The following is a 21,215-nucleotide window of genomic DNA, read 5'->3' on the forward strand; positions in this document are numbered from 1 at the left end:
CCACAAATATATTTCACTTTGGGCTTGTGTCGTGCCCCCTTTCTCTCCATTTTCTCCGCATGGCCCTCCACTTTGCACCGCATTGCTCCCTAGTCCTGGTATGCCCCATGAGCTCGCTCACCCGAGTCCATAGGATATCGTGCGGGTCGATCTGATATATATCCCCTGGCAACGAACCACCGGCGGTGGTGTCGTCGTCCTCGGTGGGCTGAGCCTTCCGCCATTGCCTCACAGCATTTTCGAGATTCACGCACTCTTCATCAGTCCATAACCCATGATTCTGGTTGTCACGATGCTGTACATGTTTCCGAAAGCGCGTGTTGACGTCGTCTCGGGCCCGGCCCAAGATCCGGGCGATCTTGGCGAAATCGGACCCGTGTTCTGCATGCAAGGCGGCCAGCTCGTCGTCTTGTTCCCTGGTCCATTGGCGCGGCTTCTGAGAGGTGACCACGTAGTGCGAGCGCATATAGCGGTGCACGTCTTTGTGTTTGCGACCAGGCATGAGGGCGTACAAATGGTTCCAGAATTCGGTCCTTGTCATGATGGATTCTGGACACGGGAAGCTGGCACGGTCGGTCTCGCAGTGCTGGACCATGCGGCCAAAGTCCTCACCTGACATGTTGTTGGACTGGCAGAACTGGGACTTGAAATCTTCGACGGCAGATATCTCGGCAGCTGAATGTCTACCAGTCTTTTCAGGCTTGTCCTTTGGCTTCCGTGGCTTCTTTGCCCTTTTTGACTGCTGGGGATTGGCGGTGGGGATAGCGGCATATTGGTTATGTTGTACTTGTCGTTGTGGTTCAGGCATATCGTGGTATCCTGCCAGAGCTTCTTCTGGAACTTGCTCCACAGAGTGGACGAACAGAGTCTCCTCGGGAAATCCTGGAAGGGAGGTACACGTGTCAATGGACGTGCCGCAGAGTGTATATATATATGCAGAAGAAAGGGAAGGCAGTATATATATATAGATACATGTAGTGAACCATTTTAAACAAGAAGGACAACAAACCATCCCCGCCCCCTTCCCTTACCCTCTTTCGATGTAGACTGCATCGGAGGGGGAGGGGAGAAGACAAGAGAAGTTCAGTTTTTGTCTGTCTGTCTGTCTCTTGAGAAGAGAGGGCAGGAGGGAGTTTATATAGCCCACAGAGAAACGAAGAGGGCAAAAGCCGAGTCCACCTGCGCGAAAAAAAGTACTACCACTCCGGGAACGGATAGTGCCGTAGGGCAACATTCCGTGTGGAAAAAGAACAAAGGCAAGATAAACATAACAAAAGGGTATATCCACAGCTCCGAACAAAGAGAACAAGGAACAAGATGGATGTGCCAGAAAATGCACGGAAGAAAGCGCAAGTAATGATTGGAACCACAATGCAAAAGTAGTGCAAATTTCATTTGCTTACTGTCTCGGTAGAAGCCATTATCGGGATCAACCCAATGGGTAGTAGCGTCATCATGATGTTCACCATTGTTATTGTCATTGTCATTGTCATTGCCATTACGACTATCATTGTCCTCAATGAAAAGCGACTCCTGCTCCAGCTGAGAATTGCCGACGCTGGCATGGAGCCGAGGGTCAATGTTGGGGAGCAAATCATCAGGGAAAGGATTGTCCCGTTCCAAACCAGCGACAGGAGCCGAGAAAGCCCATCCCGGGAGGACCTGGTCTAGGAGAAGAGTGAGTATGTGTGTCAGATGGCTGAAGGGATTATCCGGACAAAGCAGTGCAAGTTCCCAGTTGTTGAAGAGGTGAGGTTGGTGACAGCTTGCAGAGGGAGGAGATATAGATATCTTTATCCGTTAAGATAAACTTACCATCGAAGTCCACGTGATAGCCAAGTCTCGCTAAGGTTTCCTCTTCGGGCTCGGAGAAGGCCGCCGCAGTGAGGTCGCGTTTCATTTTGTAAATCGTAAAGAAAGAACAACGGGGAAAAGTAGATAATGGTGAAATCAAGAGCAGAAAGCGGGGATACGATGTATCAGTATCGAGTTATCTGTAATAAAAGAAAATAGCAGAATGGACTGTAGACCAGAAACAATCACCAAGTTGTGAGTAAACAGAGGTTTGTGGCACGTGACTTGCACTTTGGTTGGTGAGAGTAAGTGTGATGGCGGTGAGTGACGGCAGAACAGAAGAGTGAGTTGAGGAGGTGAGGAGGAGGTCGGATATTTGTATTTCCGAGTATATTATGACTAGTTAAGCGAAAACGCCGGATTGACAGCTGCAGGCGGTAAAATACGGTAAGATACGTATCGCTTTTACGCTCCATCAAATATTTCGAGGAAGGATTGGACGAGAATAAAGAAACATCGTATAGATAGATAGCTCTTTAGAGGACTCTTCCTACCTATATTGATAACGCTTAACAGTCAAGAAACATCAAACTCAACAGCCAGTTTAGCCCACTACATGGAATGAGGTGTAGACGTGATGCACATGACCCCATCCTGAGACAGTTAAGTTACCACCACATGGATATGAGGTTGCAGGTACCCCCTGTGGCAAATCAATATAAAAGAGCCTAGAAGTCTGGTGCTGATCCTGGCAGAACAGGTTTTCAGAGATATTCTCGAACCTATGGAATGTACATGTACATACCTGTACCTCCTACTCTCGCACCCGCGGAGAGGGTCGGCATAGGAAACTTCTTACTCATGCTGCGGAACGAAAGAAAAGGAAACCCTTTTCATCTGCTTGGACTCAGGCGACGCTTCGCGTCTTGTGGATGTAGGAATCCAGTGCTGAGAATGATAACCACGTGGGCGGAGTGAATAAAACCCCGAAAGCCCTAACCCTGAGAGCAGGACAACAGCGAACAAGAGCGCTCCATCAATCACCTGGTTTGGTCAAAAAGAGTCAAGAACGAGGGAACATCAGAGGCTCGCCAAAGGAGAGATTCCCAAGCCCCAATCCCAATGCAACAGTTGGCCTCAGGTGATAGATAGGCTTAGCACTTCATGTCAGTTTCTTGACGATGACCCGCTTCAAACAACAATCTCCAACCTCATTACTATCAAGTCCTGCCCATTTATTATGTCATAATAACTGATGGCGGGGAAATGAGTCAAACTCGGCGCGTTTGAGAGGCGGCTTTCTTCGCCCTCGTCCTCGTTCATGTGTCCAAGAGAGAGAAATTGGTCTTCTGCACCTTTTGCGCCTAGGGACAGCCGCGTTTTCTGCATATATCGCCAAGCATTGGGGCGATTTGCCCTTGGAACATTTGATCGCAAACCACAGGGTATCACAAGATCAATAACAGTATTAGCCTTCCAAGCAGGCTTGTCATTAACGGTCGGTTTGATGGCGTCGAGCTTCCTCCTAGTCTAATAAAGCCCACGTGACGCTTTGTGGTGCGTGTTCGATAAAATTTGCACGCGTGGCTTGATGAGTGTGGTGACAAAACGAATGATTTCCAGCTGGGAGACAAGGGAGCGCGGTATTGCAGTGCGAATAATCGCCACGCATCTGCCACTGCTAACCGCACATCCCAGATCAGTTTCCCCTTCGATGCATCCAGACCACACGCCACAGCCGCAACTCGGCGCCGAGCATTTCCCCCAGCGTCCAATCCCGCTTGCTGCTGCATCGTCCAGCTCGAATAGCGCCGAGTAAGACGCTGCCAATTGCGCTTCCTTTGTAACCTTAATTAACCCTATCAATTACTCGACCATTACTCGATTGAAACTGTCCATGCGTGATCTTTGCTCCACCGCCGAGCTAACTTTGGGAAAAAAAAAAAAAACCAAACTAACCCTATATACAAAAAGTGCCGATTTTTTGAAAAAGGGACCAAAAATCTGGGCTGAACTATTTTTATTCTTTCAGTGCGGCGAGCTCCGATGCATAATAAGAGTAAATGAATACTAATGAATGGTTTTCCCTCGGCTGGACATTGTTGGGGTGCTGACGTCCTCCCCCCAGAATAATTTCTGCTGTTTTTCCTCTCATGTTCATAAGCTTTCTGTCCCTTTTCGCCCCCCTCTGTTTTCCCCTATCCACGGGCTAGAGAAGAAAGTTTCAATCCCCCTCATCGCCACTCGCTGGTTCTCCTATAATAAACAATACTCCCCAGCAGCGGTTTTGTTCCCTATCTTAGTTGCTTGTCCCTGCTGCTTGTTGCTGATTTCCCCCCTCTTCAGCCTCTAGCTAAATACCGCTGAGAAATACGAAGAAAAGTCCTGCTTTTCTTCTCTCTCCCTTTTTCTCCTCTGTCATCCACCGAAACTTTCTCTCCTTTCTTCCTTTCTTTCTTTTCCTCCCTCCCTCTCCCTCTCTCTCTCTATTTCCCCTTTTCTCTCTGTCTTTGCTGTTGGTTGGTGTGGTGTGGTGCGCGGTACACGACTGGACTGGACCGGCTCTCCCCTCTTCTTTCCTCTGGTGTCATCTGCTGCCCGCTCTCTGGCATCCTGTCAATTTCTTGTCTTGTTTCCACCCCAAGTTTGTACCGAATAAACCAAAAAGTCAAAAATATTCATTTTAGACAAGCAAAACCCCCACCGTAACCTACCATCATCATAGTTAAGTACTAGAAAACGCTCCCAAACACAACAAAATAACGGGGGCCCCACCGCGCGAAAATCCACAGCCATGGACCCTCATCTCACACACTCTCCCACAAGCACCACCGCTTCCACTCCCGCCTCCACTCCCGCCTCCACTCCCGCCTCCACCTCCCCAACCGAAACCGGAACCGGAACACCCCTAGCCCCCTCCCTAACCGTCCTAGCCTCCACCCGCGCTATAATCTCCGGCCGCCTCACCGCTGCCACAATCGTCATCTCCCTCACCACAGGCAAGGTAACCTCAGTCTTCCACTCCGTCCTCCCACCCACGGCCTTCCCCCCAGGAACCCAATACACAGACTACTCCCCCCATATCCTCCTGCCAGGCCTGGTGGATGCGCACGTGCACCTGAACGAACCGGGCCGGACCGAATGGGAAGGCTTCGAGACAGGGACGCGTGCTGCGGCGTTTGGCGGCGTGACTACCGTCATTGACATGCCGTTGAATGCTATACCACCCACGACGACGGTTGACGGGCTGCGCGAGAAGATCGCCGCTGCGGCGGGGAAATGTTGGGTTGATGTGGGCTTTTATGGCGGCGTTGTCCCTGGGAATGTACAGGAGTTGAAAGGGTTGGTAGAAGCCGGGGTGAAGGGATTTAAAGGCTTTTTGATTGATAGTGGGGTATGTACCTCTTTTCCTTTTGCTTTCCCTAACTCAAACATACCTCTGGATATAAGTGATATATACAATCCTTTCAGATATGTATATATACATATATTCCTAACCACTCCTCCTAGGTCGATGAATTCCCCGCTGTATCGCCAGCGGATATCAAAGCCGCCATGCTCGAACTAGCCGATCTGCCAACGACGTTCATGTTCCATGCCGAAATGATCCCCGACGCCAATGGCGACACATCTCCGGCAAACCTCCCGTCTCCCTCAGGAGCTCCAACATCATACTCCACCTTCCTAAACACCCGACCCTCTACCTTCGAAACAGCCGCAATATCCACAATCCTCTCTCTGGCACCCTTAGCCCCCAAGCTCCCTTTGCACATCGTCCATCTCTCCGCCATGGAAGCCATCCCCTTATTGAAAGCCGCGCGCAGCCAAGGAATCAACATCACAGCAGAAACATGCTTCCACTACCTCTCCTTGGTGGCCGAGGAAGTTAGCGACGGCGACACGCGCCACAAATGCTGCCCGCCAATTCGCAGCCAGGTGAACCAGGACGCGCTGTGGGAAGAGCTGGCAAAGCATGCCGATGCCCAGGGCGTGATTAAAACCGTTGTCTCGGACCATTCGCCCTGCACTCCGGCGCTGAAGATCCTGCCAGCGCATATCCCTGGTGGCTGCGCTGTCAATAATAACGAGAATAATAATGCCGCCAAAACCAACGACACCACCTCTCAAGACGAAGAGGAAGGAAACTTCCTCAAAGCCTGGGGCGGCATCTCCTCCGTCGGCCTGGGCCTCCCTATCCTCTGGACCGAGCTCCAACGCCGCCGTTCCGCAGCCGACAGCACGTCAACAGACACGCCGACGTCGACCTCATCCACAACGTCTGCCCTCGAAGACATCGTCCAGTGGTGCTGCGCCAATACGGCCAAGCAGGTTGGGCTGGCGTCGCAAAAGGGAGATCTTTCCGTCGGATACGACGGGGATGTTTGTGTCTTTGACGAGACGGGGGAGTGGGTGGTGCAGCCTGATACGATGCTGTTCCGCAATAAGTGCTCGCCGTATCAGGGGAGGAAGCTGAAGGGTGTCGTGCGCGAGACATGGCTGAGGGGCCAAAGAGTGTATACGCGCGATGGTGGGTTTGTGGAGACGAAGCCTGTGGGGAAACTGTTGTTGGAGCCTAGAGCGGTGTAGGGGGTTGGGAAGGGAGATTTTCTTTTCAGGAAATGACTTGACGACATATGTTACATGATTCTTTCATCTCTTCTTTCTCCTGTTTGATTTCCTTTTTTTTTTTTTTTTTTTTTTTTTTTTTTTTTTTTTTTTTTTAGCATGGTGCATGCATATATACCATTATATATTTTTGATGTTTAGAAGATAATTCTCCTTCTGTTTGGGCGGTGTCGCCGTCGGATACGGGTTGTGTGGTATCTGCTTTGTTTTAGCAAGCGTGATACCTAGTTAAAGGCAATTGGAAGAGTAAATGGGAAAAATGAGAATAAATGGATAAACAAAATATATAATATATATATTATAAAAAAAATCAAAGAAGGCGATCTATCAATGGAAAGGGGGAGTGAAAACCTACACATAAACGTCAGCAAATCAAGTCCTCCATCCGCAGTAAGGAGGGCATAGCAGAAACTATAACAAACAAACATACCTATTTTACATCTCTTATTCACACTCATCATCACCATCCCTCCCTTTCCACCGCTCCTTAACCCTCCTTCTAGCCCCACCATTAATCCCTCTCCCCCAAATCTCCTCTTTCTTTCCCTCCCCATCACCAATCCTAACCACCCCTTCATCACCAGCTTTCCCATCCCCATCCCCACCACCAACCTCCCCAATGACAACCTTCCTCTCAACAATCGCCCGTTCCCTCCCCCTCGCCAACTCCACCTTCTTCAAATACAGCACATACACACCCACCTCCGCCACGCCCACGAGCACGGCAACGAGCATTGAGATAAACACACGCGCAGGCTGCGAGGAGACGGCGCCGGGGTACGAGGGCGACGAGGCCGATGTGAACGTGAAGAAGGTCGGGATGCGGAAGTTGGAGAGGGCCCAGTAGCTTGCGAAGCCGGTGAAGAGGATGGAGATGAGGATGTTGAGGACTAGGGAGGGGGTGAGGGGGTCGTCAAGGTCGTCGAGGTCGTCGAGGGCGTTGTCGTTGCTGTCGCGGTTGGCTTTTGGATGGGTATATATGTTTGGTGGTGTGTGGTCGTTGAGTCCCCATATCCGTGATGGGGATGCAGATGCGGAGGTAGGTTTTAGGAAGGCGTTGTACTTTTTTGCTTCCTCTGCGGCGAGGAGGGAGGCTTTTAGGGCGAGGTATTCGGGCGTCTGTGCATATGTTAGACTGATAATGATGATGATAGACGTATATATATATAATAAGGAAACGTGTATGCATAGTGTGTAAGTAGAGTAGGGAGGAGAAACGAACAGGTTCCGGTTTGGGTGGAGGAGGGGGAACAAAGACTTTGGTGCCCTTGAGAAGCGAGTTGAGCGTGAAGCTCTCAGGTCTATCAGCAGATCCATTGGATGGATCCCTGGATTTATCTGCAGATGGTGTATTGGATATAAGGTGTCTGGAGAGAGCGATGAGCTGGGAGTGTGAGATTGCAGGGCTGGCGGGCGGAGTTGGCAGACAGAGCTCGTCGCGGGTTGACGCAGGCAGGCTGTCGAGGGCGGAGGCTATGGCTGGGGTGATGAGGAGGAGGACCATGTTGGGCAATCATTCCTTCGTATAGGCGTAAATATGTGGATGATTCATGGATGGGGGGTTGTTGTATCTAAATAAATATCCCGGCGCTGTGTTGCGAATGTGGTGAAGGTGTGAAAAGTTGGCGGAGTTGTTCCAATCCATCCTCCTCCTCCTCCCCCTCAAGACGTCATGTCATTCCCTTGTGGTTTTTTTCGGCGATCAACCACAACCAACGCCAGCATTCTTCAAATATTTATTTATACTCTTTTTTAAATATTTACTCCGTAGTTACTGCTATTAATATAAACATCTGCTCCACGCCCACCACCGTCTGTCTCTCAACGCTCTAACAGCTACCTTTCACCTTTCTCGCAATCCCTCCCTCTTAAATAGCTCGACGGGAGAGGGCCTGCTCCCTTTAATAAGGGCCACCGCCGCTACATCATGGCGGCCACCATCCGGGCGGAGAAGTACGTTCATTATTTTTGCTCCCTCCCCCCCCCCCTCCCCACATTCTCCATAACTACTATTTTCCTCCCCCATACTAACCACCGCCCTGTTTTGCAAAAATTGCAGAAAACCCGCCGTCGACTCGTCGACAACCAATCCGCGCGGCATCCCCGTCGCACCATTCGTCGATAATGTTGCAGACTATGTCTCTTCGCGCGCAGATGTCGAGCCCACGCTACGCTCGTTCCAGGAGATGATATCCAAATACCAGTTCATGGAGCTGAATACGCAACGGCGCGGTCAGGGCCTGAGGGATAAGATTCCTGATATCAAGAAGACGCTGGAGACGGTGACGCTCCTACGGGATAGGAGGAAGGTATGGCATTTATTATTCATTTATTTGTTATCCGTGGAGGAGCCAGCCCCGAAAAGGTGCTCTAGATGCGGTTCCATGGACAAAGGGGGGATGGATCTATTGATTCTGGAGGAAAAAACTCATCTCATCTCTCCCCCCCTCCCTCCCTAATAAACTCCCAAGTCACACACTCCATAAAAGCTACCCATCACTCACTCACTGTCTCGCTCCTCCACACCCCACTAGGCCGGCGCCGACACCCCTCTCGAAACCACCTTCGAACTCAACGACACCCTCTACTCCCGCGCCACAATCCAACCAAAGGACACAGACGAGGTCTTCCTCTGGCTCGGCGCAAACGTCATGCTCGCCTACCCCATCGACGAAGCCGCGGAGCTCCTGACGGAAAAGCTCCGCGCCGCAGAGGCCAGTCTCGCCAACTGCGAGGAGGATTTGGAGTTTTTAAGGGAACAGATTACGGTATGTGTCGCTCGCTGGTCTTCCTTTTCTCTTCTATATATGTGCATTTAGTATTATCTTGCATTCGCCCCACCGCCTCCCCGCCCTGCCTCAGGTCTTATCATTCTAGCTTGGCTCTTTGGAAAAGAGGGCCTAAACCCTCGGATTCGCCTTAATACTACTACTATATGAGATGCTAGTTACTAACATGTTTCCCATTTCCCCATATCTTTACGCAGACTCTCGAAGTCGCCACGGCTAGAGTTTACAATTGGGACGTGGTTCAGAAACGGAAGGAGAAGGATGGGAAGGGTGATGATGGTGAAGGGAAGACGGGGCCGGGCGGTTAAAAGAGAAGAAGGGAAAAAAGTATTAAGAGGATAAAACTCGGGAACTAATTCATTTTTTTTTTTTCCCTCCTATATTTTTGCCTTTGGTATTTTCAGGTGAAAAGCTACTTACGGTGATACTCCATGGCAAGTAAGGGGGAAGCAGGGGAGTGAAGGTGAGATTTGGATACGTAAACGGTACCTATGTTTACTCCCTATTTCTTTTAACTCCGCCCGTTCCTGAGCAGAGTACGTCTGTAGAGATGAATAACCTGAAGGAATATGTAGTTGTGGCATAAGCATTATAAGGAGACGAGACATAGTATGAGAACAGAGTAGAGTAATGTATATAATTAACTGGTTCAGGTAGTGTGGGCCTTATATAAGAAAACGAATAGTAATAAAAGGAGCCCACATACGCCACTCCCTATCCATCTCTATATTCATTCATCCCTCCTCAAAAAGGATCAAGGGGGAAAGAAAACAAGAAGGCAACCCTAATAATAAAAAAATCGTTTCGCATTTCGTTATGCCCAAAACAAACAAAACTTGAAGATCAAAAACACAAAACACATAGCATATCATGGTATTCATCATTGAAAAGAAAAAAGAAAGAAAAAGAAAAAGAAAAAAGAAAAAAGAAAGAAAGAGCAGAAGATGAAAAAAAAAAAAAAAAAGAAAAAAGAAAAAAAACTTCCCCCCCGGTTCCTCATGATGAAGCAAAAGAGCAGTTTCAACCTAGAAAGGGGTGGTGGGCAGGCCGCTAATAATAGTCAGTAGTGAGGAAGTGCAGCAGAAAACAGAAAAATAAGAAAGAAGAAACAAAAAACAACTCCAAAACAGCCTGCCAACACCGTCCGAACTGTATAACAGAACTATCTCTCTACCCGCTTCGACCGTCGTGAGAACCACTGCCGCCGCTGCCGTTAGAGCCAGTCACTCTAGCCGCAACTATATCACCGGGAACGTCATAATCTCTCTCACGGGCTCTAGATTTCCTCGCAAGCTCCGGCCCTGCCTCATCCCCTACAAAAGTCCACGAGTCTTCCATGGCCGCATCCGCATCAGCATCAGCATCAGCATCAGCATCACCCTCACCATCGCCATCTGCATCAAGGCCTGTCTCAGATGATATCCCAACACTAGATTCTTCCATCCCGACTGGAACAATCCCTGTCTGGGAAGCTGATGTTGCATTGGACCGTTGTCGGACGAGAGTCTTGGCATACTCGAGGTCGCGGTATATAGCCTGGATAGCGTTTCCTACGCCGTCCTCCTATTTATATTGGTCAGTATGCAAAACGCTTCAAAAATTTGGGGGGGAGGTGCATAAAAAGACTACTCCTTTTCACATACCTTCCGGATCTGCTCCCCAAGCGCCCTCGCCTTAACGATAATCCGCTCGCTATGCGTAGCCTCCCAAAGTGCCCTTGTGAACACGCCCACGTTAAGCCTCTTCATACAAATCCCAACCCCAAGATCCTCCACGCGGGATCCGAAGAAGAACTGATCCCCAAAGAACGGCTTGATGATCGTCGGTATCCCAGCTCGCAGACTTGCTCCTGTCGTGCCAGCTCCACCGTGATGTGCCGCCGCATCAATGTGCGAGAACAACCAGTCGTGCGGTGCGGACTTAATCTGATGAACCTCAGGCGGTAAGGGGATCTCAACTTTCGCGCTAGAAGGGTCTCCAAGCCTATCAGACCAGCCCTTGGACAAAATACATCGCACATCCGCCCTCAGAACGGAATCCACGACCGTCTTGGTGAGAGCTGCGGGGTCTGATACGACGATAGAGCCAAAGCCGATGTACACGATCTTCTTCTTATCAGCCCGGGCTTGTTTTATGAAGTTATCGAGTTCAGCTGGAGGTTGCCAATCGACGCCTTCGTCCAAAAACCAGTAGCCCGTTACACGAATCCAGTCACAGAAATCAAGGGGTGGTGGGACGACTGAAGGTGAGAAATTGTATAAGAAAGGAACCTTGTTTGGTTGCATCTTGTCAAGATTGGTGCTGCGAAGGCCCAGTTCTCGTTTCCGCCAGCGGTTCACTTGACCCGCAATGGCTTTCCAGAACACGTTGTCAAACATGACGTAGGTAATATAGTTGTATGCTCCACCCATCTTATGCTCAGGGACAGCAAATGCGTGAGGGTAAGCTCTAGTCCTAGTCCATGGCATGGTGAACGCGCGGAAGTAGGGTATTCCCAGTGCTTCAGCGATATGTATGCCAGCCATAGCGCTGGGGGATTCAATCAGGATATCACTATTTTGACAGCTTGCCCATGCAGATGAGAGAAGGTCATCAATCCAACCTCTGAACTTCGACGACGCTTCCTTCAGGAACGAATAGGTGAACATTCCATTTTCCACACAAATTCGCATAAGTTCTGCGGGATCTCCTTCAACCGGTGCGAAGTCGATGCCATGCTTCCTTATCCAAGGCTCAAACTCCCTATGAGTCGCAATTTTCGGTATGTGGCCCTCCGCTATTAGGCCCTTGCAGAGCGCAATGTATGGCTGGACATCACCTCTGGACCCGATGGTCAGACAGGTGATCCGCAACGCTTCCTGCGGCTTAAAATTGACAATTGAAACACGTGGATCGTCAAAAAGAATGGGTGAGCTTGTAGGAGACAACGGCGTAGATGTAGATAGCGTCTGAGAGCTTTGCTGCTCCTCCATGCCCTCAAGCCTTGCTTCTTGCAGCATTTGGTGCTCTGCCCTCGCAGCTTCAGCCTCCTCTCTGTCCTGCTGTGCCAACAAACCGGACTCCACTAGATATCGAATAGACTCGAGATTTTGATGTAGAGTGACAGCACAGTCATCTCGGACATCCGCAGTATTGAATTCAAAGAACAATTCCTCATGGCCGCTTATAATAACCACAAGCCCATGGTATCCAAACCGAAAGCCCTTCTCCTTTTCGACATTTTCTATATCTCTCAGCGGGAGGATCATCTTGGTTCGTGTACCGGGAAGAAGACTTCGAAAACAAAATTTCCGATTGCTGATGTATAACTTGCCGTAAAGCGGGATGACCCGATGCAGATACGCAAAGTATGTAGCTTGTAGCTTTTCCGAGGAAGGTAGGGCGAAATGCGCGCGGAATCTATCACCATGTTCGCATCCCTGTTCCTCGTCTTCCGGATCGACCATCCTGTCATCGGGAAGAATGGTTTCGCCTTCGCCATAGTGTCTCTTCCCACCTATCCACATGCCAGACACCTTTTCAAAGTAACCCATCGACTCAGTTGCAAGAAGGTTGCTCATGTGCTTCGATCGGCTTTTAAGGTATCCTGCCAACCCAGCCGCACGTTGTAATGGGTAGCTACCGACCTTCATAAGTTCTTGAAGGGTTGGTGATGACGCAGAGTGCGCGACGCTTCTATGTTGAAGGTCGTGCTCAGAGTCGCTGCCACCATCCTGATATTCCGGTTTCGTAAGCGATTGTGACGTCTGTGTTCTTGAAGGAGGATGTATGAGAACGTCGGTAGGTGAGGGGGCAAACCGGGCGGTATCCTCAGAAGGGCGCCGGGGGGCTTCCCCCGCTCCAGATAGTGTATCTCGTAGCTTATGAATGGTAGGTGACTGGAAAACATCGCTCCTATTCAAGATCTGACTTGCGGACTCTACTGTCCCGTTTGTTGACTGTAAAATAGCGGAAGAATCCGTGGCATGTTCTAACGATTGAACGAATGAATCCGACGAATTCAGCAGTTTACCTCCAGGCGACGTTTCGGCTTGATTGTCCCCGACGCTTGCTCTGTTGGTACTACCGCTCCTCCTCCTATGTTCAAGTCCTGCTCCGCTGCTTTCACGGCTATGACGCCTACTACGGCTAAACTTATGAAATGGGGATCTCTGGCGATCTGGGACTCGCTTGGGACTCCCATTCCGGCTGCCAAGAGGAGAGTGCGGCCGCAAGGTGGCTTTCACGGCCTCCGAAAGCAAGGTTGTTCCATGTGTGGATGGAGGTGAAATTTCATCCGCCGAGTGAGAACGACGACGCCTAGACGTATAGCCACCATCAGGCGCAAGCATAGTTTGCTGAATTTGTTGTGCTGGGGTATTGTTGACCATTTTCTTGAGAACTTCAATGGCCTCCTTGCCACATTCAAAAAACGAAAAGAAATACTACATAGATAGACACGAGCGCGTTAGCACAAAACTGACCCAACAAGATGGAAATATATCTGTTGTTCATTGAGGTTAGTTCATACCTCGTCAATCGCATAACTTTCACCACTTTCAACAACACGAATTTTGAACGTATCCGCGAAATCAATGACAGGATTCTCCTCTATGTCTATAACATTCTCAATTGGTAGGGAGATCTTGACGCTGTCGCCGTCGTTATGGGACCTGAAGATAACCTTCTGTAAGGCCTTCACCCATTCCCTCGCGCTTGTCGCACTATCAGCCCTAAACTGGTATGTCCTAGTGTTTGTCGTTACCGTGAAATCCTTCACTTCTTTGTCTTTGTCCTTGCCCTTCTGCTCCGTAAGATTGGCTGATATCCCGTATCGAAGATCGACATGACCACTTGGAAAATACAGGTTCGAACGATCGAGATAGTAGGATAATACATCCCCTTTGAGTTCAAAATAGTACCGGTTGTACTTTGGGTTCTGGCGTCCTCGTTTTGACAGGTAACCTGATTTAATGGTTGTATGAGACTTTTTCGGAAGGTAGGCGTAGAAGCTTATGTGCCTTTCAGTGATATACATGTACCCTTGTAGCAGTACACTCTGGAGGAGCCAGCATTGATACTCTGATATAACCTTCTCTGGTCTATCAAATCTGAATATATCCATGAGGCGCGCGGATAGAAGAGACGCAGGCGAGGATTCTTTTCGTTGGTGTTGATCTTCTCGGGAACGCTCTGTTGAGTTGGGTGGCGGTTCTGATTCACCAAAGCGAGATTGTGCGTCAAGCATCCGACTCAGCACTGGAGCTTCCGTAGCAGCCACCAGCAGCACAGGGTTTGCCGATGAAAGCCCACCAGTCACGGAAGCTTCTTCAAGTTCCGGTTCCGGTTCAGAAGCTGGCTCCGTTCCTCTATTATTTCTATGCGGTAGTTTCGCAAGGGACTTCAAAAATTTATGTTCCGAAAGCTTCTTCCGATGCTGTGATCGCCCACGCTCCTCCGCGGTGCTAGATATGGATGTCTTGTCCCGCTTGGCAAGATGTGGAAGACGGCTAGTTGAAGCACTACCATCACGACGACGACCATCGATCCCATCGTTTGATAGAAATCGGGTTTTGAACGCCCGATCCGCATCCGCATGCGCATCTTCATCTTCTGCATCGCTAGACTCATCGAAGCGGTTGTGGAAATCCTTTTTGGAACTTGCAGCGGCAATCATGGAGAACACGGACTGGTGCATGTATTGGAACCTCCCCCCACGGCCCGTCGTGCCCCCCGGTGGAGCGGTCATATCCTCCTGTTCATCGTCGCCCATTCTTAATCGATCAGGTATATGGCTCGAGGAGAGACGGTGTGTGGACGTGGGATGGGGTTTCGCTCTGTCACTCGCCCCTGTTGTTCTGGATTCATCGTCTGGAGGCATGATTGCGAGTGAAGGTTGGAAGGATGTTATCATGTATCGGAGAGAGATGAGTGGGTTGGGGCTTTAGAGAACAAATGACCTAGTGAGCGAAGGGTGAACGTGACGTCAAACGCAAGGCGGCTCGGTCATCGTTTGGCCCTTTTTTTGGTGTTTTGGCTAACACTAATAGATTTGTGAGTCAACTATCTAAATTTGGCAAGAAGGAAACGGGAAGAACAAAGGGAAAAATAAAAAACATTCCGGAGTGAGTATGAGCTCTTTCCTTTGTGTTTTCGGGAGAGAGGGAGAGAGAGACAGCCTCACTGACAAGGGCAGATAGCTAGCTATGTACGGAGTACGGAGTACGGAGTAGGTGGATAGCAAAGGAGAAGACCAAACAAAAGCTTACCTGGATGGGTCAAAGCACCTATGGACCTAGGCAGATCGATCCCAAGCCTGGAGACAACGGCACAGCCAGTTTAACTTAAAGAATGACAAGAAGAGATAGCTAACTACCTAGTTGTCACACAAAAAAAAAAAAAAAAAGAAAAAGAAAAAACAGAGCGAGCGTAACTTAGCTTAAGCCGACGGGTATCTTACAAAAAAGCAACAAGAAAAATGAAAAGAAGGAATAGTGTTAACCGTCAAATTAAACCACACACCCAAAAAAAAAAAAAAAAAAAAAAAAAGAAAAAGAAAAAGAAAAAGAAAAAGAAAAAGAAAAAGAAAAAGAAAAAGAAAAAGAAAAAGAGCCAACAGCGCGCGCGATGCTTTGCTGGTCCGAGATGAAATGCCTGCTTATCCCAGACGGGCCACAGGGCGTGGACTGGGAATTTAGCGGATCAGGCAGAGCAACAGCTGGGGTATCTTTGTGCGCGTATATATCTAGCTAACTCTAGCAGCTCAGCAGCATGGGGCGGGTAGGGTAGAGAGCGGAGGAGGGAGGGGATCCATCGCTGGGCCAAAGGGAGATATGAGCGGTAGGGTAGGTATGGACTCTGTAACTAGTAAAACTACTAGTTGTGTGGAGCTGGTTATATACGTAGTTAGTACTCCGGACGTCGTTATATTAGCAGTTGTCGTCGTTTGGACCCGGATCCATCGTTTACATAATCATATTAATGACGGCGGAGTTCAACAGGCAAAAAAGCGTCCGGAGCCGCCAAGCAGTCCGTGCACGAGACACCGTCAGGCGCCTGGCTTATATAATCTCCGCCCTGCTGCCGGTTTTGCGGAGGGAGGAGGAATTATTATATATTAATAATTGTATATATTGGCTGAGAGGCTTTTTGCCAGGCTGCTTTTTTGCTTTGTTCTTGACTTTGTCCTTGTGGTCAGGCAACGGTCACGATAACGGTGGTTAGCGATAACTAACGATAATGATTGATGCTTTCAAGCCTTTTCTTTAGCTAACTGGCCCAATTTTATGCCAAGAACGTGCGAAAGTGGAACCATAAACGGAGATCTAATAATAGGAAGAATACTCCGCAGTTTAACCAAAGGATGACGACCCATGATGGGGTAAAGGCGGCAAGGCAACATACTACAAAAAAAAAGGAGCAGAAGGCATGACCCTTTCTCCCCAAAACAAAGAAAGATATTATAAACCGAAGGAAAACACTCCAGTGCCATTCCTTCTCCCGCGTCCCAAAATAATCCCGAACCCAAAGTAAAATAGAAAAAAAAAAAAAAAAAAGGATGAGAAAAAGCAGAGCCAGGCCAAAGACTTAAAAATTCTAAATCCCAACGCCATCCTCATACTTCTTCAGCTTGGTCTCAAACTTTGAAACCCACTCAGACAATATCAGCCCAGCAACATTCATCCCAGCTAACGAACTCGTCTCCATCGTCGAGATAAAACTCTCCATCCCGTTCGTATACCACAGATTAGGTGCCACTTTTATATCTTCAAACGTCACCCGCGGGTATAGGTACGGGTACGATTGCCACACTTTCTCGTAGTACCAGCTGATGTGCGACTTGGAGATGTCCGCTATGCGCTGGTCGGCACTGTAACTGATTTCATTGCTGCTACTGTTGTTGTTGTCGAGCACACGTGCTTCTTCGATTCCGAGAATGTCAGACACGAAACTTGCCTTCAGCGACTTCGGAGAGAAGACCTTGTATACATAATGCGCGCCACCTGGAATACCATCGTGGCGGGAAGTGTCTGGTACCTGCACTTTCTCGAGTGTGCTGATACTCCAGAATTGAGCCGGGCCAACACCATCAATGCGCGCGCCTAGTTTGACATCCGCGGGTAGGGTGGTGAGAACAACTTCGGGGACTGAAGAGCCAACGGGCATTTTGAAATACCCCGGTGAGAGTTTGTAGGGCGAGGCAAAGAGGGTGACGTGCAGGTCGACGTAGCGCGGGGCATCTAGCGGGCGTTTTAGTGGTGGTGATAGAGAGATATTCGAGAATTGAAATGGGTTGGCGATGACAACATGGTCAAATGTCTCTTCCTCGAAAGAAAAACCACCGTCGTCATCATCGCCATCTGTGTCCTGGTAGGTCACCGTGTAGGTATTATTGTCCGAAAGCTCAATGCTGGTTACAGGCGAGTTTAATTTCACAGTTGCCTTTGACGCGTTGAGCATGGACTGGAAAATTTGCCAATTGCCCCCTTCCACCGCGACAGCTCCATCTGTCGCCATGCATACCATCGTCTCCAGGCCATGGATTAGGGCTAGATTCTGGCCGTAATTGACTCGTGTGCTAGCCTGGATAATCTCCCTTGAGAACTGTTCCGCTATGCCATTATCTTTCAAGTATTCCGCGCCGGAAGTCCAGGTTGCCTCAGCAAGCCCAGTGCTCATAGCTACGTCGGAGAGGGACTGAAAGGGGAAGTACGGGAATTTGTATAGCTTCAAAAATTTGTTCACTGTCACCTTCATAAGGTTCTGCGCCTTCATAGGTGCCCAGCCGTATCTATAGAGAAGCTTGAGTACATTCCACCAATAGATGCCTCGTCGTGTTTGGAGAAAAGCGAATTCCTTGCCATCCCAGACTCCCAAGCTATGAACGGATTCCTTGGGCTGTCCAAAATCTGCATCTCTCAATTTGAGGCCGAATTTCTTCGAGGCTTGAATAAGGTTTTTGTTCACTTCGACAAATATGGATGCTCCTAGCTCAATTGGATGGGCAGGGTCATCGAACAGATTGACAGTGGTAGATCGACCGCCAACGTAGGAGGCCCGCTCGTAAACGGTAATGTTGAACGGGACAGAGAAGAAATCGGTGAAATGGCGGAGATAGTAGGCTGTAGAAGCTCCAGCGGATCCGGCGCCTGAAACCAACATCAATACATCACTCTAACTATATATATACACAGCATAGAGAGCCAACCTTACCAATCACAGCCACTCTCTTAGCTATAGCCGGATCCGGCGATGGGTTGGGCGGCTCAGCCTGCAAGGGAGCTTGGGCATCATACTCGCAGCTCGAGAACGGTGCAAGTAGTAGCAGTAAACAGCAAACGAAAGCCGCGCCACGCGAAAGAACGCCTTTCGTCATGGAAAGATACATCGCCGTGACTATTATTAATTGACTGCTTTATAGAAAACGAATGGATGGAGTCAGGAATGAGCTGGGATAGACCATCACGGACTTGGCGCTGGCTCTATCTGGTAGAATAGTAGAAGAAATATAGCGTAGATTCTAGGGTGTAACTAGTAGTAGTGGAGAAGAAGAGAAGCATATAGTCAATCCCTTTGCAGTGGCAATTAGCACAGAGGGGACGGGACATGCTATTAGAAAAGGGTCCGCTGAGGTTCTGATATATGGATAAGTCTCTACTGATTCATGATGTTGTCGTCGATGTTGTTGCAGCTTCCCGTTTCTTAAATATTCAGCGCTTGTCTCTGATGCAGGCGCGGCCAATGACATAAGTTAAATATATAAGTTAACTAACTTAACTTATTAAATAATAAAAGTTACTAGAGTAACTAACGTTAACTAGCTATGAACTGTAAACTACTAAATATCAAATACCGAAGATCTGCGGGTGATAAATTAAAGGGAATTAAATAATAGTTATACTTTTTGCAAAATAGAATATTTTTCACTCCTTCTTCAAAGTTTTCTGGAAATTCAAGGTCTGTTACAACTATTTAGTTACAGATGAACGGCTATTTAGTTAACTATTTATACCAGATATAATAAGTCAAACCTGTTCCAATCCCAACCCAACACACAAAAGAAGTTACATAGTATATATATGGCAGCGATTCTCCGCTTCTCATTAGATATTCCTTGCCTTGCAGTCGAGGAAACTATGGCCTAAGACTGATGTTCCTGAGTTGCTGCCAGCTGGAATGCAATTGCCCAAAGACCACATTCCTCCTCGATGGATACCTGGGTTTCTACCAGTGCTTAGGTATATGCCCAGGTACCTGTATATTTTCCCAACTGGTTGCTATTGATTTTGCTTTTTATTCTATGCAGAATGCATATACTCTATGCATGCATCTTACTCAAGTCTTCTTTGCCCTTTACACTTTTATGATATTCCTGTCTGCGACTGTCGTTTTGTACTCCCCCGTCCTCCTGATATCCAACAGGTCTTATACTTACGCTGTCAGGCACATAAAAATCCGCTTACCCTTCACCATGGGCCCCGTAACCTTTAGCGATATAACAACAGCTATAGCATTCATCTCCATCCTCGGACTGATCATGACGTACGACCAAATAACCCTCATCAAGCAGAGACTCAACGCTCTGCACAGCAGACTCTCCGGTGCAATACGACACGCAGAAGCGGCAGAGGCAGAGGCCCGTCTAGCCACCGAGAAATACGGCACCAGCCGGAAGAGGATAGCAATGCTCGAAGAGAAGTTAAACGACTACCAACGCGCTCTGATGGATGAGGTTGCGGCCATTACCCAGCGCCAGGACCTGAACACTGCCGTCGTCCGCCGGGGAGGAGAGAAGTGCCACCAGGGCAGTCTTAGTCGTCAGCTGTATGAGGTTCCTACTTCTTCGTCGCGCAAAACGGATACGCTGTCGTATATCAGCAGGAGAACGACTAGAGCGACCATTCTAGCTAAGGATGCGTTTTCATCACAACACCAAGCTCAGCAGCAACACCGAGGTGTTCCTGTTCCCGCCGTGTCTGGTGTTGCTGCAGACTTTGTGCTGGGGGAGATGTCACCGCCACCCCATAGAGGGGTACTAGCTAGGGAAAAGTCGGAATCGGGCAAGAATTCGGTGCGGTCGGCTTTTGCGAACATTTCCCTGAAGGTACCGTGGAGACTGCGAACGAAAGAGGCCACAGCTGCTGTGAAGCGGAGGATGGCTAGCTTTCACTTATAATTCCGGTGATAAAAATAGGCCTGGCCACTGTGAGCATACATTGTCCAATATTGCTTATTGCTTCATCTTATTAAACACTAGCCTGGGTTCTAATTATATTTGCAAGGAGTTCTTCTATCTACACTCCCTTCTTCTTGGGACGAAATTTCCCTCTTACCAGTTTCACAAATCGGCTGATTATATTCTATGCCAACCGCTTCTCTTTTATCATCGATGATAACTAGAACAAGGGCCTGCCTGCTCAGCCACAACTCAAATCGTGCTCGCCAAGGTTTGGCATAGTTCTCCATGGAATGTCTGCCGGGAAGCACCTCCACCCTTTTTCCAGCCCGTATGATTTGTGTATGAGCCAATGACTTTCAGGCATATCGCAGGGTATGTTTACTTCCCGCCCAATAAAACTCTAAGAAACACTCAGCGGCCAGAACCTGTGTGTGTGTGTGTGTGTGTGTGTACAAACTAACACATTGTTGGCAGTTTTATATACCTGGCGTGGCCACCCCCTAACCCTGCATGATATCTAAGCCCGCTGGATAACCAGGGCATTGCAGGAAATAACCATTTGTCTTGTTTAATAGGAACATTGATATGGTTTAGAGATCGTCTACTGGAATACAAGAGGGTGCAAGTTTGAAGTTTGAAGCATGGCAATCGAGCAGATAAAAAATTGTACTGTAAATAACAATCCAAATGAAATAATGAAAGCCTGCATACACATACATCTATATAAAATACCTGAACCAAGTGATCTAGCTCCAAGATGAGCAGGTTTGGAAGCACAAACCTCCCCTCGCTCTAAAAAAACACGTCCCTTAAAAGAAGGGAGAGGCAGGCTTGGTTTTGGGGGGGTA

General features: G+C 48.7%; 7 protein-coding genes across 9 annotated transcripts; 3 read left to right on the plus strand and 4 right to left on the minus strand.

Annotated features, from left to right (window-relative positions):
• Positions 1-13: 13 nt before the first annotated feature.
• BDBG_00455 (uncharacterized protein) lies at positions 14-3,405 on the minus strand (the record flags this gene model as incomplete). Its single annotated transcript, XM_002629163.2, has 4 exons — positions 2,600-3,405; positions 1,816-2,542; positions 1,404-1,667; positions 14-882 (listed from the first exon to the last, which is right to left on the minus strand). The coding sequence occupies exons 2-4, from the start codon at positions 1,898-1,900 to the stop codon at positions 14-16; spliced, it is 1,218 nt and encodes a 405-aa protein (XP_002629209.1). The 5' UTR covers positions 1,901-2,542; positions 2,600-3,405.
• On the plus strand, positions 2,341-6,856 carry BDBG_00456 (allantoinase). The gene is made up of 4 exons (XM_002629164.2): positions 2,341-2,490; positions 2,550-2,728; positions 2,806-5,188; positions 5,305-6,856. Exons 3-4 carry the CDS (start codon positions 4,589-4,591, stop codon positions 6,379-6,381), a joined length of 1,677 nt encoding a protein of 558 aa, XP_002629210.1. The 5' UTR covers positions 2,341-2,490; positions 2,550-2,728; positions 2,806-4,588; the 3' UTR covers positions 6,382-6,856.
• On the minus strand, positions 6,581-8,099 carry BDBG_00457 (uncharacterized protein). The gene is made up of 3 exons (XM_002629165.2): positions 7,643-8,099; positions 6,851-7,539; positions 6,581-6,771 (listed from the first exon to the last, which is right to left on the minus strand). Exons 1-2 carry the CDS (start codon positions 7,922-7,924, stop codon positions 6,865-6,867), a joined length of 957 nt encoding a protein of 318 aa, XP_002629211.1. The 5' UTR covers positions 7,925-8,099; the 3' UTR covers positions 6,581-6,771; positions 6,851-6,864.
• On the plus strand, positions 8,018-10,146 carry BDBG_00458 (prefoldin subunit 3). The gene is made up of 4 exons (XM_002629166.2): positions 8,018-8,373; positions 8,480-8,729; positions 8,955-9,188; positions 9,407-10,146. The coding sequence occupies exons 1-4, from the start codon at positions 8,348-8,350 to the stop codon at positions 9,515-9,517; spliced, it is 621 nt and encodes a 206-aa protein (XP_002629212.1). The 5' UTR covers positions 8,018-8,347; the 3' UTR covers positions 9,518-10,146.
• Positions 9,680-15,399, minus strand: BDBG_00459 (sterol 3beta-glucosyltransferase). The gene is made up of 4 exons (XM_002629167.2): positions 15,377-15,399; positions 13,720-15,231; positions 10,853-13,633; positions 9,680-10,772 (listed from the first exon to the last, which is right to left on the minus strand). Exons 2-4 carry the CDS (start codon positions 15,100-15,102, stop codon positions 10,380-10,382), a joined length of 4,557 nt encoding a protein of 1,518 aa, XP_002629213.2. The 5' UTR covers positions 15,103-15,231; positions 15,377-15,399; the 3' UTR covers positions 9,680-10,379.
• Positions 15,400-16,292: 893 nt separating this feature from the next.
• On the minus strand, positions 16,293-18,921 carry BDBG_00461 (prenylcysteine oxidase/farnesylcysteine lyase). Its single transcript, XM_002629169.2, has 2 exons — positions 18,402-18,921; positions 16,293-18,337 (listed from the first exon to the last, which is right to left on the minus strand). Exons 1-2 carry the CDS (start codon positions 18,574-18,576, stop codon positions 16,785-16,787), a joined length of 1,728 nt encoding a protein of 575 aa, XP_002629215.2. The 5' UTR covers positions 18,577-18,921; the 3' UTR covers positions 16,293-16,784.
• Positions 18,922-19,040: 119 nt separating this feature from the next.
• BDBG_00462 lies at positions 19,041-21,152 on the plus strand. 3 transcript variants are annotated; one of them, XM_002629170.2, is made up of 4 exons: positions 19,041-19,145; positions 19,204-20,393; positions 20,471-20,739; positions 20,842-21,152. In XM_002629170.2, exon 2 carries the CDS (start codon positions 19,339-19,341, stop codon positions 20,362-20,364), a length of 1,026 nt encoding a protein of 341 aa, XP_002629216.2. In that variant the 5' UTR covers positions 19,041-19,145; positions 19,204-19,338; the 3' UTR covers positions 20,365-20,393; positions 20,471-20,739; positions 20,842-21,152. The 3 variants fall into 3 exon arrangements, with proteins under 3 accessions (XP_002629216.2, XP_031575804.1, XP_031575803.1); XM_031719888.1 differs by having other exon boundaries at positions 19,041-20,393; XM_031719887.1 differs by having other exon boundaries at positions 19,204-20,739.
• The last annotated feature ends 63 nt before the right edge of the window (positions 21,153-21,215 follow it).

This window comes from Blastomyces gilchristii (genome assembly GCF_000003855.2).
Source record: "Blastomyces gilchristii SLH14081 genomic scaffold supercont1.1, whole genome shotgun sequence".
NCBI classification, from domain to species: domain Eukaryota; kingdom Fungi; phylum Ascomycota; class Eurotiomycetes; order Onygenales; family Ajellomycetaceae; genus Blastomyces; species Blastomyces gilchristii.

Coding starts and splice junctions, on each gene's coding strand:
- BDBG_00462 (XM_031719888.1), top strand. CDS start 19,339: ATGTTCCTGAGTTGCTGCCAGCTGGAATGCAATTGCCCAAAGACCACA.
- BDBG_00461 (XM_002629169.2), bottom strand. CDS start 18,576: ATGTATCTTTCCATGACGAAAGGCGTTCTTTCGCGTGGCGCGGCTTTC. Junction 18,338..18,401: donor TAAGAGAGTGGCTGTGATTG/GTAAGGTTGGCT, acceptor TGTTGGTTTCAG/GCGCCGGATCCGCTGGAGCT.
- BDBG_00458 (XM_002629166.2), top strand. CDS start 8,348: ATGGCGGCCACCATCCGGGCGGAGAA. Junction 8,374..8,479: donor GCCACCATCCGGGCGGAGAA/GTACGTTCATTA, acceptor CAAAAATTGCAG/AAAACCCGCCGTCGACTCGT. Junction 9,189..9,406: donor TTTTAAGGGAACAGATTACG/GTATGTGTCGCT, acceptor ATCTTTACGCAG/ACTCTCGAAGTCGCCACGGC.
- BDBG_00459 (XM_002629167.2), bottom strand. CDS start 15,102: ATGATAACATCCTTCCAACCTTCACTCGCAATCATGCCTCCAGACGAT. Junction 13,634..13,719: donor AAAGTTATGCGATTGACGAG/GTATGAACTAAC, acceptor CTATCTATGTAG/TATTTCTTTTCGTTTTTTGA. Junction 10,773..10,852: donor TTGGGGAGCAGATCCGGAAG/GTATGTGAAAAG, acceptor CAATATAAATAG/GAGGACGGCGTAGGAAACGC.
- BDBG_00456 (XM_002629164.2), top strand. CDS start 4,589: ATGGACCCTCATCTCACACACTCTCCCACAAGCACCACCGCTTCCACT. Junction 5,189..5,304: donor GCTTTTTGATTGATAGTGGG/GTATGTACCTCT, acceptor CACTCCTCCTAG/GTCGATGAATTCCCCGCTGT.
- BDBG_00457 (XM_002629165.2), bottom strand. CDS start 7,924: ATGGTCCTCCTCCTCATCACCCCAGCCATAGCCTCCGCCCTCGACAGC. Junction 7,540..7,642: donor CTCCACCCAAACCGGAACCT/GTTCGTTTCTCC, acceptor ACATATGCACAG/ACGCCCGAATACCTCGCCCT.